Here is a 19,435-nt window from a genome sequence, read left to right as displayed (position 1 = left end):
TCGGTTTCGACATTCGTGCTTGCAATGCGACGGCTTCCACCCGGCCTCCAACTGTTTTAAAGGGAATCGGCAAGGCGCGAGGGGGAAACAAAGCTACGCTAGGCCCGGCGCGAGAGGGATCGCTCCTCAGGGCCCCAACGCCAATTAATTTGGACGCCATGTCCAAATGGTTGGATTGGTATCCGAATAGAACGGATGCTCAGTTTTTGTTTCATGGTTTTAAGTTCGGTTTCCGCCTGCCTGTTGCGGGCGAGGTATCTGTCAAGGCTCCACGGAATCTCCAGTCCGCTCGCTCCTTGCCCTCCGTTTTGCGCGAGAAAGTTGAGAAGGAGGTGCGACTCGGTAGGATGGAGGGCCCTTTTAGCTTGCCCCCTGTGGATGACTTGGTCATTTCCCCAGTGGGGGTAGTCCCCAAGAAGACTCCGGGTGCCTTTCGGCTCATTCAGCATCTTTGTTACCCGTCGGGGTCATCGGTCAACGACGCGATACCGCCGGCACACTGCTCGGTCGTGTACCAGTCGTTTGACGAGGCGCTGGAGTTGGTTCGTAGTTACGGCCCGGGTGCTCTGATGGCTAAGATAGATGTGGAATCCGCTTTTCGGTTGCTCCCGTTGCATCCGGACTCATTCCGTTTTATGGGTCTTCGGATCGGAGCGGAATATTTCATTGACAAATGTTTGCCGATGGGATGTTCCGTTTCCTGCTCGTTTTTCGAAAGGTTTAGCACATTTTTGCATTGGTGCGTGGAGTCTTCTTCAGGCGGTCATGGAGTTGCGCATTACCTCGATGATTTCCTGTGTGTGGGACCGGCGAATGCGCCGTGCTGCAGCGACTTGCTGTTCAGCATCCGGGCGTTGTTTTATCACTTCGGCGTTCCTGTAGCCGAGGATAAAACGGAGGGGCCTGTTTCCTGCTTGTCGTTCCTGGGGATTGAAATCGACACGGTGGCGGGAGCATGTCGCTTTCCTCAGGCCAAGGTTGCGAGGTTATTCGCCAGTTCGTAAGGTCGCGGAAAGTCACGCTGAGGCAGGCACAGTCATTGCTGGGCCTCTTGAACTTTGCATGCCGGGTGATCCCGATGGGCAGGGTTTTCTGCCGTAAGCTGGAGAGGGCGACGGCGGGGTGTGCCAGGGCGCATCATTTCATTCGTTTGTCCTCCGAGATTAAGAGGGATTTGGCCGTCTGGGCCTCGTTCCTGAAGGATTTCAATGGGGTGCGTATCTGGCTGGCCCCAACGGTCGGCAATGCTCGGTTACAGCTGTTTACCGACGCGGCGGGTTCCTCTGGGTTCGGTTGCTACCTAGAGGGATCTTGGTGCGTGGCCTCGTGGCCGGAGGAATGGTATCGCAAAGGTTTCACTAAGGACCTTTTGCTGCTGGAGCTTTTCCCCATTATGGTGGCACTGGAGGTTTGGGGCGATCGTCTGGCTCATCGCAGCATTCGTTTAGATGTGACAATCTGGGCGTGGTGCATGCGATCAATAACCAGAGGGTGAAGTCGCTGGTGGTTCTGAGGGTGCTCGGGCGATTGCTGCTGACATGCTTGCATAAGAATGTATGGTTCCGCGCGCAGCATGTGCCAGGGCTGGAGAACGGAATTGCCGACGCGTTGTCCCGCGGTCAGTGGGAGAGATTTCGTTTGTTGGCGCCCGAGGCCGATGAGCGTGGGTTTCAATGTCCCGGTTATGTCTGGCAGGTGATCGGACCGGACTGGAGGGTCTAGCGATGCGGTCGGTGGCTCCGAACACGCTCAAGGCTTACGGGCAAGCTTGGAGTGAGTGGGAAGAGTTTGTCCGAGGACGTAGTCATGAAGGTAAGAGCGGGCATCGGATGATGCTTTCTTTTATTTGGCAGCTTTTTGTCACGGGTAGCTCCAGAGCGGTGGTGTCCCGGTACTTAGCTGGGATTTCGTTTTTTAGTAAACTCAAGGGTGTCCCTGACATGACAAAGAGCGGGCTCCTGGTTAAGGCGATGAAAGGGTGGGCCCGTGTGGCCATCGATGCGGCCTTGCTACCGGCTGTCATCGATGCGGTTGGCGGTATCGCGTCGTCAATTTTTGAATCGCTTTTGTTCCACTTGGCGTTCTCCATGGCTTACCACGGAGCCTTTCGGGTTTCGGAGCTGGTAGCGCCATCTAAGCGGACAGGCTCGCGCATGCTTCTTGATGACGTGGTGGTGGGTGATAGGTCCTTGCTGTGCAGATTGCGTCGCTCTAAGACGGACCAAGTGGGTAGAGGGCGATGGGTCACTTTGGTTCCGTCTCTGGAGGAGAGCATTTGCCCGGTGAGGTTGGCATCGAAGTATGCAGCGGTTCGGCCCGGTGTGCAGGGGTCGTGGCTGCTGCATTATGACGGTTATCCTTTAACGAAATATCAGTTTCGTTGGATGCTGAGTCGCTGTCTGGCGAGCTTGGGCCTTCCACCCGCTGCTTTCGGTACGCATTCTTTCCGTATCGGGGCGGCGACGTCGGCTGCGTCGGCGGGGTTTTCCGTTGCGGAAATCCAGGCAGTGGGGCGATGGAAGTCGTCAAGTTACAGACGATATATTCGCCCAGTTCCATGAGTTGTTTGTTTGACTAACAGTTCAGTTTTATTAGTCGTTGTATAAGTTCATGTTGTAAAGTTAAGTACGTCCTTGTGTAGTGTGTCTGTTTGTCTCCCCTGTTCATCCTACTCAGGGATTAGCTACTCGCCGCTGCTGGCAGCGGGGGTCTGGAGTTCTTTTGCGATTTTTTGCCTGACTTGACGGACTGAATTCTAATCTACAATTCGGCTGATCAGTTCAAATCAAAGTCCCTCAGCAGGTTTTTGCGCTTTGACCTCCAGCTGAGTTCTTACATGTTTTTCCCATTTTATACCCCCCCCCCCCACCCCGTTTTATTTTCCTTATTTTATTTTGAATTTTCCTGTTGTGTGTTTATGTTTTTTCGATTGGCTGGAAGCTTGTTTAGATCGGCTAGGCCGTGACTTCTGCAAGGCACAGAAACCCCTTTTTTCTTTTGGCAGATCCTTCAGGTTAATGCGTTTAATATACTCCTGTTAGGATACTTATTAACCGATTTTTAATCCTTTCCTTCCCTTCAGGTTGGGTTGAAGACGATTTGGCAATCTGGGTAGTTGGCCACTCTTATGTTCACTGGGCAGCCAGGTTTTTGGCCACAGAGGGGGCACAGATGTTTCTTAGGGCTAATGGCGTTCGTTGGCTTGGTTGGCGGGGGATGATGTGGACAGATCTGATGAGTAGATTGGTCAGTCAGGTCAGCGAGCATGGAGTCCCTAGGGTGCTGGTTGTCCATTTAGGGGGCAACGATCTGGGGAAGAGGACATCTTTGGAGCTGCGGTGGGCCATGATGGAGGATCTGGCCAGTGTGGCCGCAGCGTGGCCCAATTGTGTCTTGGTGTTCTCTATGATGGTGCCAAGATTGCGTTGGCAAGGAGTGGCGGACGGTCGCCCGATTGATGAGGCCAGGCAAAAGGTGAATGCGGCGGTGGCGAAGTGGGTGTTGGCCCATGGAGGGAAAGTAGTTCGCCACCCTAGGATTCGGTTTCGTGACAGTCACCTTTTTCGGCCTGATGGTGTGCATCTGTCCAAGGAGGGGATGCTGTTTTTCCTGGAGGATCTGTTTCTGGTGTTGCAGGAGTTAGGTTGAGGGTATGGTGGCGGTGCGAAGACTCTGGGGAAGAGTCTTTCGCTGTTGGCGGAAAAGAACGGCAGGTTGTAATTTGACTGGTTAGTTGCAGTTGTTTGCAGTATTGGTGTGGTTTAGGTGCACTCACCTCCATTGACTTTTAAGGCCGCTAGATCACCCATCAGGGGGCAGCGTCATCACCCATCCGGGTGGGCAGTCAGCGTGGAGGTCTGAGTCGGGCACCTATTACCTATGTATGTTTTGTGGTAAATTAGGATCGTTTGGGTTTTACGTTTCTGAGGTTATCGCCAGTTGAATATAGCCGTTCTTTTTTCTGCCACCATATGCCGGCTGAATCGGCATGTTAACTAAAATTTTACTTTCCAGGTCTAATGGTTAGGGTACAATAAATAGCTAACAATTTTCTGCCAAATTCAAGTCTCCGTGTCATTATTTCTTGGTATTAAAGGTATTGAATGCTTTACTTTTGAATAAGCGTCCACACACTATCATTAGGAGGTTTAGGAGAACGAAATGACAGCATAGGAATGGAGAGAGTTAAACCTCCTGTGAGGGGTGGACCTAACTGTGTTGAAAAGTATAGCCAATGATAGAGAGGGGAGGGATCAGTATATATGGGAATGTATAGCCTAGCTTGGTCTCTCTTGCTGCTGGTTTTCCTTCCCGCCCTCCCACCCCATTTGGTAGAGGTTTTGGCACGGAGTGCCTTGGCTCGGAATTGTTAGCGAGTGTTATCGTTGGCTATTTGTCGGCGGAAAAGAACGGCAGGTTGTAATTTGACTGGTTAGTTGCAGTTGTTTGCAGTATTGGTGTGGTTTAGGTGCACTCACCTCCATTGACTTTTAAGGCCGCTAGATCACCCATCAGGGGGCAGCGTCATCACCCATCCGGGTGGGCAGTCAGCGTGGAGGTCTGAGTCGGGCACCTATTACCTATGTATGTTTTGTGGTAAATTAGGATCGTTTGGGTTTTACGTTTTTGAGGTTATCGCCAGTTGAATATAGCCGTTCTTTTTTCTGCCACCATATGCCGGCTGAATCGGCATCTTAACTTAAATTTTACTTTACAGGTCTAATGGTTAGGGTACAATAAATAGCTAACAATTTTCTGCCAAATTCAAGTCTTCGTGTCATTATTTCTTGGTATTAAAGGTATTGAATGCTTTACTTTTGAATAAGGGTCCACACACTATCATTAGGAGGTTTATGCTTTTGCAAATGATTTGTATATTTCTGTATTGGCATGTTAATGTGGTTATTAGCATTAAAGTAATGATAGATTTATTTTCTATCCATTTTAGACTCCATTTTTCTCCTAACAGTTTTATGCATGTTTGTGACCACAATTGACCTACTCCTAAATGTGTCTCATATTTATAAAATATATAATATAGTTTCTGACACAGAAAGTAATGTCTTACTTTTGATGGAAATGCGAGGGGACAGAGAATAAATTATTTGTGTGCAAACATTTAAGGGAACATTGGTGAAATGTCAGCCATCAAGAGTAAAGGATGTGAGAGGAATTCAAAGATGTCTGAAAAAAGAAAATGTATTTAGCAACGACAATGAAAATCTTTACAAATAACATTACCCTTTAAATGAAATAATATTAATTTACTATTAAAAGATGTAGCATCACTTAAAACAAGTTCTGCTATATACAAGACAAATAAATTGCTGACATTTTAGACAAATAACGGGATCGTACAAAGTACAGCTGCTGGTTTCAAAATATTTTTATATAAAATGTAGTAAGTAAAACACAGTAATATACAATACTAATAAGTCATCACAAATGATGTACCAAGGGTATCCTGACTCCAGATCGACACCAATTAGGTCGACACTGCAAATAGGTTGACACTGCAAATAGGTCGACACATACAAAGGGTCGACATGAACAAGGTCGATATAAGTTTTTCAACTTTTTAAAAAAACTTTTTCATACTTTAAGATCCACGTGGACTACGATTGTGAATAGTAACCTGTGCGGAGCGCAGTGAGGCACCGTGCCCAAAGCATGGTGAGAGAAGCGAGCCAGGCGAGATGAGACGGTGCACTAATTGGGGTTCCTGGTCACATTACGAAGAAAACGACACCAAAAACATATTAAAAACTCATGTCGACCTTTTTTCTTGTCGACCTTGTTTACGCCGACCTATTGTCCGTGTCGACCTAAGGTGTGTCGACCTACTTGGTGTCGACCCTGAGTCCCAGACCTGTACCAAGATGGACATAAAACTATGTACCCACAATTGTTCCCAAAGCGTGCTATACTGGATGTAGACGGTTTAGTGATCATTGAGGATAAGTAAAACGCTAAAACCATTTGTTTTGTTTCTGTCTAGATGCACATATGATACAAAATGAAAGTCTTCTTCCATTCCAGCAACTAGGTGTACAAATGGTTATTAGGTAAATATTATATTAAATGGTTTTGTATGTTTTTCTGCTTTCTTATTACATGCTTCACAACTTTAGAAAAAGAGGAACGTTTAATGCTAGAGTGCTTGCAGTTGAAAATAAATAAATTAACTACAAGAGAAATGCTGTGTAGAATCTGTAAACAATATTTCTGTATCTTGGTGTAATGTATTGTGGAGAGCCTCAAATCCATGTACAAGAGGGAATAACCTACTATATACACAAAAAAGAAAAACTTTCAAGCAGTAAATCCACAAGAAATGCTGGTAAATCTAGATGGTCTAAAGGATTGCAGCAAATACAAGCTGGACATTAGCTCTTTCCATTTTCATTATGGACCTACGGTGATCTCCAAGTAGAATTCTTGCATGTCTGTGGACTCGGGCAGCGTTCTATCTGCATTTAGTACTGGTGCAAACTGGTATTCTCCACAACACAAATCAGTTTACTTTCATTTTCTAAACTGCATTAGAATAAAATAATGTATTTTTCCTCTTACCGTTTTTCTAGATATTCGCCATTGACTGCTATTTATAAGGGTGCACAACATTCAATATTATATCTGCACTGGGGCCCCTACACATCCATTAATGGGAACCAATTAAAAAATATATATAACATGCCCCCCCCGCGGTCCTACGCCATGTCTCCACATGCTTCCATGCAGTGAATGGCTGTCAACACTTTGGTGGATTGCTCCAGGCATCCACCAATCAGCATGCTGACAGCCATTCACTGTCTGGCTGCAGGCTGGGAGGCAGGGAGAGAATGCTGACTGGCTGCTCTGATTGAGAGTAATTTAGAGTCAGAGCGACTGGGTAGCATTATCTACCTGCCTCCCAAGAAGTTTCAGAAGCACCAGTCTGAAGGGCAGTTGCCCCGCAGCCCAGCCTGCCCCTCCTCAAAGGCCTCTCGAATCGCGATGTCCAGTGAGCCTATGCGATAAGATGGCCCTGGATGTACTGTTACGTCAGGTCACATACTGGTTATATAAATAAGCCTTAGAACATATCAACAGTATGTTACCTGTGGCCTGTAGCAAGGACATTAACCAGAGAAACTGTATTATTATCAGTACAGTTGTTTTCCAATTTTTTACATAAATTGATTTACTGTAGTTTGTCTATGCCCTCCTGCAACTGTTATGAAGTAAATTGCCTCATCCTTTGTTTTGGAAATATGACCAATTAGAGTTTTGCCCTCTGCACTGGACACATTTGCATACACAAATGATGTTAAATTAGTTTTATGTTTTATCCAAAGGCAATTAAAAAAAAACTTTGCTTGAATGTTGTATTGGAGTTTTTTGGAAAAATTAGCAGAATGCAGCAAAAAAAAAAAGAAAAGAAAGAAAAGATAAAGCAACACATTAAGTACATTTTTCAGGAATCCATTAAAGTTGTCTGAAGGTGACCTCCTACATCACTGGTAACAGTGTTAAGCAAAGCAGACATTGAAGAGGGATTTTTTGGAAAGAGACAGAAAAGATGCATTGCCACCATATAAATGTGGGATCCAATTAGAATGCATGGAAGTGACAGCACAAAAACATGCTACTTTGTATTATAGCAATCAACAGCCTTTAAAATGCTGTATATTGCTTGTACAGAAATAGATCACCCATATAGGATCATGCATCCTCAAGCGGTATTTGTTAAACTATTTTACATTTCCTTTTGAAACCTGACAAATTAGTCTAATTTTATTTTATTTCTATTTTCTTTAATTGCCTTTCAGACGTCATCAGCCTAGTACCCTTAATTATAATTCTTTCTATGTTTTGCAGGTATGGCAAACATCTAGGTCTATTAACCAGTAATGGTGAACAAGATCTAATTCAGCTCCTTAAACAGTGTGAGCTATTTCTTAAACAGCAGCAAGTATCTGTCAGCTCTCCATTGCGTATCCTTTCATTTAATTCATTTATACAGTAGAACAAAGAAATGAAACAAAAAAAAAAATCACTGCACATCTCTCTTCTCAATCGTACACAGCTTAACACATTTTCTAGAAAAACACTGTTGAGCATTACCTTTTTGTCATTTCCTGGTTTCCCAGTGGGAGAATATCATTCAGAGAATTACCCTTGTGACAGATGTTCAGTGGTTACAGTTTACCTGCATTGAGAACGGATTTTTTTTTTGTGTGTGGCTGTGTGTCTGCTAAATTAATTCATGCTGCCATACTAAGCATATGTTGTATGCCAGCTACATGAATCAATGTCTGCCTTTGTTTTTGTGCATTTGAACCCTAATGGTCAGGGCCGGTGCACGGTTTCTCAGAACCCTGGGCAAAATGCCTATTGCACGCGGGTAAAAAGCGTGATGCCTATGCGGGAGCAGCCAAAAAGCAGGAGGCGGGGGCAGGTAAAAAGTTGGATGCAATTTCGGGAGGCAGGTAAAAAGTGGGATGCAATCGCAGGAGGCAAGGGCGGATAAAAAGCGGGAGGCGGAGGCAGGTAAAAAGCGGGATGCAATCACGACAGGCAGGGGCTGGTATAAAGCGGGAGGCAAGGCAGGTAAAAAGCGAGATGCAATTGCGGTAAGCGGGGGCAGGTATTAAGCAGGATGCAATCGGGGGATGCCATTGCGGGAGGTGGGGGCAAGTAAAAAGTGGGATGTAATTGCGAAAGGGGTGGCGCCGGGTAACATTAACAAGGGTGCTGTCGTGTGGCGGGCCAGGAATATGCTGGGTTCTATAGTGGAAGGGCAGGTGGAGAGGGGGGATTGCAGACAGAGCGAGGAGCAGTCAGCAGATTTCAGAATTTAACAAGAGCCACCATGCTACGCTGACATCAGTGCCGTGCCAGCTGATAACAGTTGCGCAGCAGCTGCAGCATCCCTGCTCCTCAGTCACTTAAGGAAGAGGAGGAGCCCAACTGAGCAAAGGGAATGAAGGAAGCAATTTTTATCGGCATTGTGCAGTGCCGCCCCCCAGTGGCCAGCGCCCATAGGCAGCTGCCTAATGGTAGCGCCGGCCCTGCTGGTGGTGTTAGAAAAGCTTGCCTGGTTTTACTTTACTTGTTTTTTTCTGGTTGTATAATTAGCCAATGTTTCTCTTACGTCCTAGAGGATGCTGGGGACTCCGTAAGGACCATGGGGTATAGACGGGCTCCGCAGGAGAAATGGGCACTCTAAGACTTTAGATGGGTGTGAATTGGCTCCTCCCTCTATGCCCCTCCTCCAAACCTCAGTTAGATCCTGTGCCCAGAGGAGACTGGATGCACTGCAGGGGAGCTCTACTGAGTTTCTCTGAAAAGACTTTTGTTAGGTTTTTTATTTTCAGGGAGCACTGCTGGCAACAGGCTCCCTGCCTCGTGGGACTGAGGGGAGAGAAGCAGACCCACTTTCCTGGACTGATGGGCTCTGCTTCTTAGACTACTGGACACCATTAGCTCCAGAGGGTTGGAACACAGGTGTCGTCCTCGCTGTTCGTCCCGGAGCCGCGCCGTCATCCTCCTCACAGAGCCGGAAGATAGAAGCCGGGTAAGTATATGAAGTAAGAAGACGTCAAAGGCGGCAGAAGACTTCAGCTCTTCAGAGAGGTACTGCGCAGCGGTCGCGCTGCGCGCCATTGCTCCCACACACACACAAGGCACAACAAGGGTGCAGGGCACAGGGGGGGGGGGCGCCCTGGGCAGCAAGAATTACCTCACATAAAACTGGCAACATTATTAGATACTGCGGAGGCAGTATATTATAAAACCCCCGCCAGTATAAAAAATGACCGGGACCGAAGCCCGCCGTCGAGGGGGCGGGGCTTGATCCTCCAGCACTAACCAGCGCCATTTTCTCCACAGCATGCTGCAGAGAAGCTGCTCCTGGACTCTCCCCTGCTGAACAAGTAACAGGGGACAAAAAACGAGAGGGAGGCACATTTATTTGGTGCAAATTTTATATATATATATATATATATATATATATATATAAAAAGCGCTGTACAGGCTGAGACTTTGTTTTCAGTATCTAGGGGTGCTGGGTGTGTGCTGGCATACTCTCTCTCTGTCTCCCCAAAAGGCCTTATTGGGGGGCTGTCCCCATATTCATATATCTGGGTGGAAACTGGCCGTTTTATGGGTGTGTGTGAAAAAACGCTACCGTTTCTGGGAAAAACGCGGGAGTGGCTGGAGAAACGGAGGAGTGTCTGGGCGAACGCTGGGTGTGTTTATGACGTCAAACCAGGAACGACAAGCACTGAACTGATCGCAGATGCCGAGTAAGTCTGGAGCTACTCAGAAACTGCTAAGAGAGGTGTAATCTCAATATTGCGAATACGTCGTTCGCAATTTTAAGATGCTAAGATTCACTCCCAGTAGGCGGCGGCTTAGCGTGAGTAAATCTGCTAAAAGCAGCTTGCGAGCGAACAACTCGGAATGACCCCCAATACTCATTGTTCCAGATTGGCCTCGAAGGGCCTGGTATTCAGATCTTCAGGAAATGCTCACAGAAGATCCGTGGCCTCTTCCTCCTAGGGAGGACGTGTAACAACAGGGGCCCTGTATGTTTCAAGACTTACCGCGGTTAACGTTTGACGGCATGGCGGTTGAACACCAAATCCTAGCTAGGAAAGGTATTCCGGGGGAAGTCATTCCTATTCTAATCAGAGCTAGGAAGGGGGTAACGGCGAAGCATTATCACCGTATCTGGAGGAAATATGTATCTTGGTGTGAAGTCAAGAATGCTCCTACGGAAGATTTTCAGCTGGGTCGTTTTCTCCACTTTCTACAGACAGGAGTGGATATGGGCCTTAAGTTAGGCTCCATTAAGGTGCAGATTTCGGCCTTATCTATATTCTTTCAGAAGGAATTGGCTTCTCTCCCAGAAGTCCAGACTTTTGTAAAGGGAGTGCTGCACATCCAACCTCCTTTTGTGCCCCCAGTGGCACCGTGGGACCTTAACGTGGTGTTACAGTTCCTTAAATCACACTGGTTTGAACCTCTTCAAACGGTTGAATTAAAATTTCTCACTTGGAAAGTGGTCATGTTGTTGGCCTTGGCATCTGCGAGGAGGGTGTCCGAATTGGTGGCTTTATCTCACAAGAGCCCCTATCTGATTTTCCATGAGGATCGAGCAGAGTTGAGGACTCGTCCTCAATTTCTACCTAAGGTGGTGTTGTCGTTTCATATGAACCAACCTATTGTGGTGCCTGTGGATACGGGTGACTTGGAGGATTCCAAGTCCCTTGATGTAGTCAGGGCCTTAAAAATTTATGTAGCCAGGACGGCTCGGGTTAGGAAAACAGAGGCACTGTTTGTCCTGTATGCAGCCAACAAAGTTGGCGCTCCTGCTTCGAAGCAGACTATTGCTCGCTGGATCTGTAACACAATTCAGCAGGCTCATTCTACAGCTGGATTGCCGTTACCAAATTCTGTAAAGGCCCATTCCACTAGGAAGGTGGGCTCTTCTTGGGCGGCTGCCCGAGGCGTCTCGGCATTACAGCTTTGCCGAGCAGCTACTTGGTCAGGTTCAAACACTTTTGCAAAATTCTACAAGTTTGATACCCTGGCTGATGAGGACCTCATGTTTGCTCAATCGGTGCTGCAGAGTCATCCGCACTCTCCCGCCCGGTCTGGAGCTTTGGTATAATCCCCATGGTCCTTACGGAGTCCCCAGCATCCTCTAGGACGTAAGAGAAAATAAGATTTTAAATCTACCGGTATATCTTTTTCTCCTAGTCCGTAGAGGATGCTGGGCGCCCGTCCCAGTGCGGACTATTTCTGCAAGGCTTGTATATAGTTGTTGCTTACATAAGGGTTATGTTACAGTTGAGATCAGACTCTGGCTGATGCTGTTTTGTTCATGCTGTTAACTGGTTTGGTATATACCAGGTTGTACGGTGTGTATGGTGTGGGCTGGTATGTATCTCGCCCTTAGATTAACAAAAATCCTTTCCTCGTACTGTCCGTCTCCTCTGGGCACAGTTCTCTAACTGAGGTCTGGAGGAGGGGCATAGAGGGAGGAGCCAGTTCACACCCATCAAAAGTCTTAGAGTGCCCATGTCTCCTGCGGAGCCTGTCTATACCCCATGGTCCTTACGGAGTCCCCAGCATCCTCTACGGACTAGGAGAAACAGATTTACCGGTAGGTTTAAAATCTTATTTTTTATATACTGTACGTGAAGGTTCAGGCCTACTAGATTTTATTTTTAATCCAGACTTCTTTATCGTTTAATTTGTTTTCTTTTTGTTTGTCCTATTAATTTGTACAGTACAGTCGTGATATATGGTTTTAATTAAGACGTAAAAGGTATGTAGATATACTGTAACATTCCAATTGAAACAAAGCTAGAGGCCCTTAATCAAGAAAGTTTAAAAAAAGATTAGCATCTCTAATGCTTTCTGGCTAGAACCTTCATTTGTATGTCACCATGTAAGGACTGTAGAGACGTGGAGTGTCTATGCATTCTCTCTTTAATACCGTAGATCTAAGACAGTGAGTTGTTGTTATTGTCCTTTAGTTATTGCACACTCTGCTTTAAGTCACTGTACACTACTGCTGATCATAACAACTATAACCATTACTGCTGCATAGGGTCGTAACTAGGGTGGTGCGGAGTGTGCCACCACACACATCGCTGTTGTCGGCACTTGTTAATTATTTGATTAAAATTCCTTACACTTGTAACTTCACTCCTCTTTGAATCCCAGCTTCTCCTGACTGACCGTCTCCTTCCACCACCCTTTCCGTAGCGAATACATTTTCTCTTACATCCTAGAGGATGCTGGGGTCCACATTAGTATCATGGGGTATAGACGGGTCCACCAGGAGCCATTGGCACTTTAAGAGTTTGAGAGTGTGGGCTGGCTCCTCCATCTATGCCCCTCCTACCAGACTCAGTTTAGAAAATGTGCCCGGAGGAGCCGGTCACAGCTAGGGGAGCTCTCCAGAGTTTTCCTAGTAAAAAGGTTGTTAGAGTTTTTTATTTTGCAGGGAGGCTGCTGGCAACAGCCTCCCTGCAGCGAGGGTCTAAGGGGGGGAGCAGTGTCCGCCCTGCGGTGTCTGAGCCACTGCCTCCGCTGACTGGACACCGAGCACCAGAGGGGTCGGATCGCTCCCCGCCACAGGGAATCGCTCACCCCAGCAGCATGCCGCCACCCCCTTACAGAGCTGACGAAGTGGAGAGTGAGACACCTACCCCCCTAGCAAGCGGGGGGGCCGGTGTGAATATGGTGGCAGCGGGGAGGGAGCGCAGTATTAACTGCGCTCCTGGGAAGGCTCAGCGGTACATGGTGCGGCACTGTGAGGGGCGCCCTGGGCCAGCGCTTACCCCCTACACTGGTCCAGAAGCCTGACGGGGTCCTCTGATCTCAGCCAGTACTAATTTCTTAGGCCAGTATAATCCATGAAGAGCGGGAAGACAGCGCCATTAAGGGGGCGGAGCTTCTCAGAGCAGACCTAGCAGCGTTCCAGCGCCATTTTCCTGCCTGCAAAGTCCTCCGCATGACGGTGGACTGCACTCCCTGGAGATGGGGCCAGTGGGAGCGAGACTCAGACGTCATCGCGCACCGCACAGCATAGTGGCACAGACACTAGGGGTCATAATTGACCTCTAGTGTCTGCTGTTCTATGGGAGAGACGTAATAACGTCTCTCCCATAGATCGAAGAGAAGAGAGAGGGGAGAAGAGCGGTGCCGCCGGCGGAGGGGGTCTGGATCAGGAACGGGGATGGTAAGTATTCTTTTTATTTATTTATTTATTTTCTTGCAGCGTCGTGACCACGCCCCCAATTGAAGCCACGCCCCCATATTTTACCCGGGGCGCCACAAGTCTTAGAACCGGCCCTGTTTGGTACCTACCGGTAAATCCTTTTCTCGTAGTCTGTAGAGGATGCTGGGCGCCCGCCCAGCTCTTCGTTTTCCTGCAAATGTTATTTGGTTCAGTACCACTTTGTTTTAGTTGAGTACTGCATTGTTACTTGGTAAGTAATGTTTCAGCAGTTGCTGAATGTTCAAGCTACGTTGGCTTGGCGTGCCTTGTATGTGTAAGCTGGTATGAATCTCACCACTATCTTTGTATAATCCTTCTCTCGAAGTATGTCGTCTCCTCGGGCACAGTTTCTAGATTGAGTCTGGTAGGAGGGGCATAGAGGGAGGAGCCAGCCCACACTCAAACTTTTAAAGTGCCAATGGCTCCTGGTGGACCTGTCTATACCCCATGGTACTAATGTGGACCCCAGTATCCTCTACGGACTACGAGAAAAGGATTTACCAGTAGGTACCAAAATCCTATTTTTACAGAGCATATAACTACTACTAATGTACACCTTTTTCCTTCTTCCCCCTGGGACAGTTCCTTTAAGGTGTCACTATGGGGAGCAGGACAAATCATCTCATATTGCCCCCCACCCCAAGCGGCACTTGTTGCATTGTTTCCTAACGCTGAACGGTGGATTCCTAAAGACTTAATTCACTGAGAATTGTGTCATCCCACCCCATGTGCACCAGTTGACAGGGAAGTGGACAGGTAACTAGAGGGTGAAATTCGGGCGTATCCAATGTGTTCCAGAAGAGTAGGAAAGTATGAAGTGAATATTACTCCGTTACTGGTAATTACTACTGCTGCAGCATTTAGAACTAGGAAAACAACTGTTACCGCTGAGCGCATTACTTCTTTTTCCAACTGATATGCACATCACTGTGTGTATAATTAGAACTGCTGGGCTTAAGCACATCTAATTTTAAATGGTGGTGATAAAGTTATTATCTATAGTACCTTCTTAGGCACATTTTCTTACACAGTAAATGTAGTTGTACAGTACATACTTATATTGTTACACTTAAAATAGTGTGATGGGCAGAGTATTGGATAATTTGAACAAAACATCTTTGAAGTAATGCAAACATTTTTTTTTTTTTTTAGCTTGATGTCTTTCCTACTGATTCTAACTTGTATTTGATTTTTGTCTTTAATTTACAGTTTTACATTTTTAACAATATTTTTACCAGTAATTTAATAGGTATACTGAAGCCACAGCTGGTATAAACACAATTCTTAAAAAAAAAAAAAAAAATGCTAAGCAGTTTGCTGTCAGCGAAAATCCAAATTCAGTCTAAACCTTCCTTGACTGCTTCTGCATCCAGGGTATTTACATGGAAGCTATTCTGGTCATGACTGGTTTGCATCTTCTGTGTTCCTGATAATGTCAGGAGACAGTGAAAGAACATTAACATTTCTACAGAAATTGTCTAGCCTCCTAGTCTCAGCATACCTCTGGCTTCCACGGCTTCACATTTCTGTGAGTATTACTGTAAACATTGGCAAGAAAAATATGGAATTCATAGTGTTCTGTTGTATTTAAAATTACTATTCTTAAAGCAGTTTTGTCAAATTGCTTATACTGTATTTATTGTAACTATAGTATTCATATATGCTATGGCAAACACCTAAAATCCAATTCCAGGTAACATTAGCCAGTGCATCTTGGATAATTTCAGAATGTGTTTACATCCATGAAACACTAAAGGATTTTATTTACTCAAGGCATAACTAAATATTAGTGTTCGGAGACAGTATAATGTTATATTAACCATCTATGGCCCAGATTTATCAAGCCTTGGAGAGTGATAAATTGCACGGTGATAACGTACCAACCAGACAGCTTCTACTATCATGTTACAGGATGTGTTTGAAAAATGTCAGTTAAGAGCTGATTGGTTGCTACTTTATCACAGTGCAATTTATCACTCTACAAAGCTTGATAAATCTGGGTCTTCATGCCTATTTATTTCATATCAATGTTTAGAAAACATTTTAAAGATGAAGTTTAAAGTCCTACACGTTGCCACTCCCCATAAATTTTCTAGGCCAGTTTTTATACCTATCACATACATTGTGGCTTCACAACTGGCTGAATGCTATCCCCTAAGCTTTTTAATGCATTCATTCTCTCTACGAGCCTCTATAGCAGTTACAGGCAACCTATTAATCTTCAACTTTTGGAGAATTACATGTCTCAATGTACCCTATTTGCTACAGGTATATAGGATATGCTGGGATATCTTTCTGCAGTCACTGGCAAGCTAAATGTGGCCTCCTTCTGTGTGAAGATACAGGGTTCTTTTAGTCACCCAGACACCAGATGAAACCAAAGTAATGGTTTATTTTTCACCACACGCAGGAGTAGATAATACCAAAAACAAGAGGTAAATGTAACACAGAAATATGCAGAAATAGTATCAGTCTAGATACAGTCAGTCCCAGTAGAAGATTTAGTTCCACAACAATTCAACACAGTAAATTACAGACAACCTGTTGCTCACAGCAGAACTATCACTGATTCCACACAGCAGTGATGGCAAACTAGTCTACAGGAGACAATTTGTATAAGTACACACATCATTGGCAATGTGTTCCACAAGGTACCTTGGCAGAGAAGCGCCCCTTAGCCAAAGTCCAGTGATGGACATCAGGAGCTGACCTGAGCAACCTCTTTTAAAACCTTCCAAATTCCCATGATGCTGTGCTCACCTGGGGAAGTTGCACAGTTTCCTCATTGGAGGTATCCCATTTCAGATCTCTCCCTCCTACCTCCCACAGCTGTCCTTCTAATGCTGCTGATCACATGCTGGGTCAGGCTCCGAGATGTCTGTTAGAGTCCAGAGATGAACAGAGGGAACCAAATAGAAGGAACAATGATAGGGAAATTGGTTTAAGTCCTGAGTGTCGCCTGTGGAGGTGGAATTTAACTCATGAGGTGCTTTTTCTGTGAGATCTTACCTTTCCCTTATAGGTATTTCCTATATGTCCATATAAGGATGGGTTAAGCAGGCATTTCAGTGATAACTTGCAAGTACCGAACACGTGACCTCATACACAGATTGGCGTGCCCCTATCATAACAGCAGCATGACAGCACTACAGTATGTACCAGGTCACAACACACCCGGTTTTACATGAGGAAGATTACAGTATATAATATACAGGCTAATGCAATACTTTGAGTCCTGTGAATGAACACACACATGGGGAATAGTGACACAAGCAAGAGAGATAAGAGAACATTAGGGATAAAAAGTACATTAATTGCTACAGAGAATGAAATGCCACAAATACCATTTTACCCCATGCCTCATTTCCCCACATTCTGTTTTATACTATTTATATTATGGCATGATCTTTTATCTGACTTATGCAGAACTTGAAAACACACAATGCAGGTAATGTATTAGACTGGATCTAGAACCAGCGGTCACTGTTTAAAACCTGCAAATCTTCCAAGCCAGTTAAATAATATCATTCATGGAGAGTCTGAAACTATTTGTTCATTACCAATGTTCAAATATGTTTTACAATTCAAGTGAACTAAATAGCCCTACAATATGAGGACTGGGGATGAAGGGCCTACCGGGGAAATGCAGTGGTATGTTCTGATTTAGGAGTAGTAGCCAGCCACTAAAGAGTGGCGGTCTGCTACTGGAGACAGCATGCTCTGAATTCAGAGGAGAAAAAGGTATTCTTAAATGAAAATATGTAGTCAACAGTACATGGTCGGTGGAACCCACAAAGTATTTCCAAGGTAGCCTAGTGGACTAGTCTTGAGTTCAAATGAGTCACTAAACCAGAAAATATGTTATTATAGCCTCATAATAATTCTATGTGCCCATATTAATGACTGTCTTCCATTATCAATCCCTTGCACACTCTGTTCCCCATGTTAATTCCTTGTAGTCACTGTACTCTCATAGAAATTATTGACATCACTATTCCCTCACTTTTAGTGATCACCTTTCTTGTTACCCTGAATTTGATTAACGTTTGCATCACCGTTTCCACCTCCTTCTTCATCATAGCCTAATTTCACAGACTCCTGAGCCCCAGAACCTTTGGGTCCACAGGCTGAGCAGAGGAGAATGACTTGTAGAGTCCTGTGTGGCAGATAGAGAACAGTGGGGGTAATTCAGACCTGATCGCTGCTGTGCGTTTTCGCACAGAGGGGTGATCAGGTCCAATCTACGCATGCGTATGCACCGCAATGCGCAGGCACGTTGCACAGGTACAAAGCGGAAAGCCGCTCAGAGATGGGTTTGTGCGATGAATCTATTCGCACGGGCAAGGAGATTGACAGGAAGAAGGCGTTTGTGGGTGGCAACTGACTGTTTTCTGGGAGTGGTTGGAAAAACGCAGGCGTGTTCAAGCGTTTGCAGGTAGGGTTCCTGACGTTAATTCCGTTCCCGGACAGGCTGAAGTGATTGCAGCGGCTGAGTAAGTCTTGGACTGCGCAGAGACTGCACAAAATCTGTTTGTACAGCTCTGCTACACATGTGTTCACACACTTGCACAGCTAAAATACACTCCCCCACTGTATGCGGTGACTATCTGATCGCAGCAGTGCAAGAATTGCTTGCAAGCGATCAGGTCTGAATTAGGCCCTGTGATCACTCTAGGTCTGGAGGAATGTAAAGCCATTTCACATCAAATCACCCACAAAAAAAAATGAAATGTCCACCACCCATCTCAGATTTTTACGATTTTTTTTTTGTTTAAGAAAGGATGTCAAAACAACTATTTTTGCCAACTATCTCAACTGTGTGACAATTAGTTTATTAAATATTGATTTTTCAATTTATTAAATTATTTGCTATTAGTGGCTTCTTTATCTAGTTTATCTAAAGTATCACAGGTGTTTATTAAGGAATCACCATGAAATTTGGACCCCTAAGGTAACTCTTGTTTCCGAATCCAATATTCCAAACCAAGCTACTTTACCTGGCTTTCGTTTCGAGTTACGGTAACAACGCACGTTTTTTAAAATACTTCAAAACGCTAGGTTCAATTAGATATCCCAATATTTTTTATGTGATTAATAAAGGTATACATTATTACCACATACAAAAATCAGCATGGTACTCTGTTTCATAGTGGAGGAAAAAAATCATGAAGTTGACGTTCAATTACTGTTGTACCGCATACATAACACAAGAAACCATGAAATTTAAAAACTTAAACATAACTTGAGTCCCTTACTTATTTAATGTCACAGAATACATGGTAAAACAATCAAGAAAACTTAAAGAAAACCATGGCATACTGGAAGAACCAGAAAAATATAGAGGTAAAGCTCTTCCTGTACAAATCATTCAGCAGGTACAGCAGTTTTACGAAGATGATAAACATTCTCGGGTGTGCCCTGGAAAGAAAGTCCGTTTCTGTAAAACTTCCAGGAGGAAAAAGAATTTACAAACAGAAAAGCCTACTCCTAGTAAACTTGAAAGAGCTTTATCTTGCTTTCAATACCGTTTTCCAGACATTCAAGTTGGATTGTCTAAGGTTTGTTCCTTACGACCTACATGGTGTGTTAGCATTGCTACAAGAATGCATTCTGTGGGGTATATTTACTAAGCTCCCGATTTTGACCGAGATGCCG

General features: G+C 45.2%; 1 protein-coding gene across 7 annotated transcripts in view; it reads left to right on the top strand.

The window, feature by feature from the left end:
• Positions 1–19,435, top strand: part of TBC1D32 (TBC1 domain family member 32) — an 851,129-nt gene that overhangs the window by 679,373 nt on the left and 152,321 nt on the right. For all 7 annotated transcript variants that reach the window (XR_010176059.1, XM_063917235.1, XM_063917238.1 and 4 more), the window contains 3 exons: positions 5,999–6,065; positions 7,861–7,976; positions 15,154–15,308. Coding sequence is in view for 6 of the 7 variants with exons in the window: in XM_063917235.1 (XP_063773305.1) it covers positions 5,999–6,065; positions 7,861–7,976; positions 15,154–15,308 (338 nt within the window). In the remaining variant the exon portion in view is untranslated. The remainder of the gene's footprint in view (positions 1–5,998; positions 6,066–7,860; positions 7,977–15,153; positions 15,309–19,435) is intronic.

The sequence above is a fragment of the Pseudophryne corroboree genome, chromosome 4 (assembly GCF_028390025.1).
Source record: "Pseudophryne corroboree isolate aPseCor3 chromosome 4, aPseCor3.hap2, whole genome shotgun sequence".
NCBI lineage: Eukaryota > Metazoa > Chordata > Amphibia > Anura > Myobatrachidae > Pseudophryne > Pseudophryne corroboree.
This window is presented reverse-complemented; position numbering and strand designations above follow the sequence as displayed.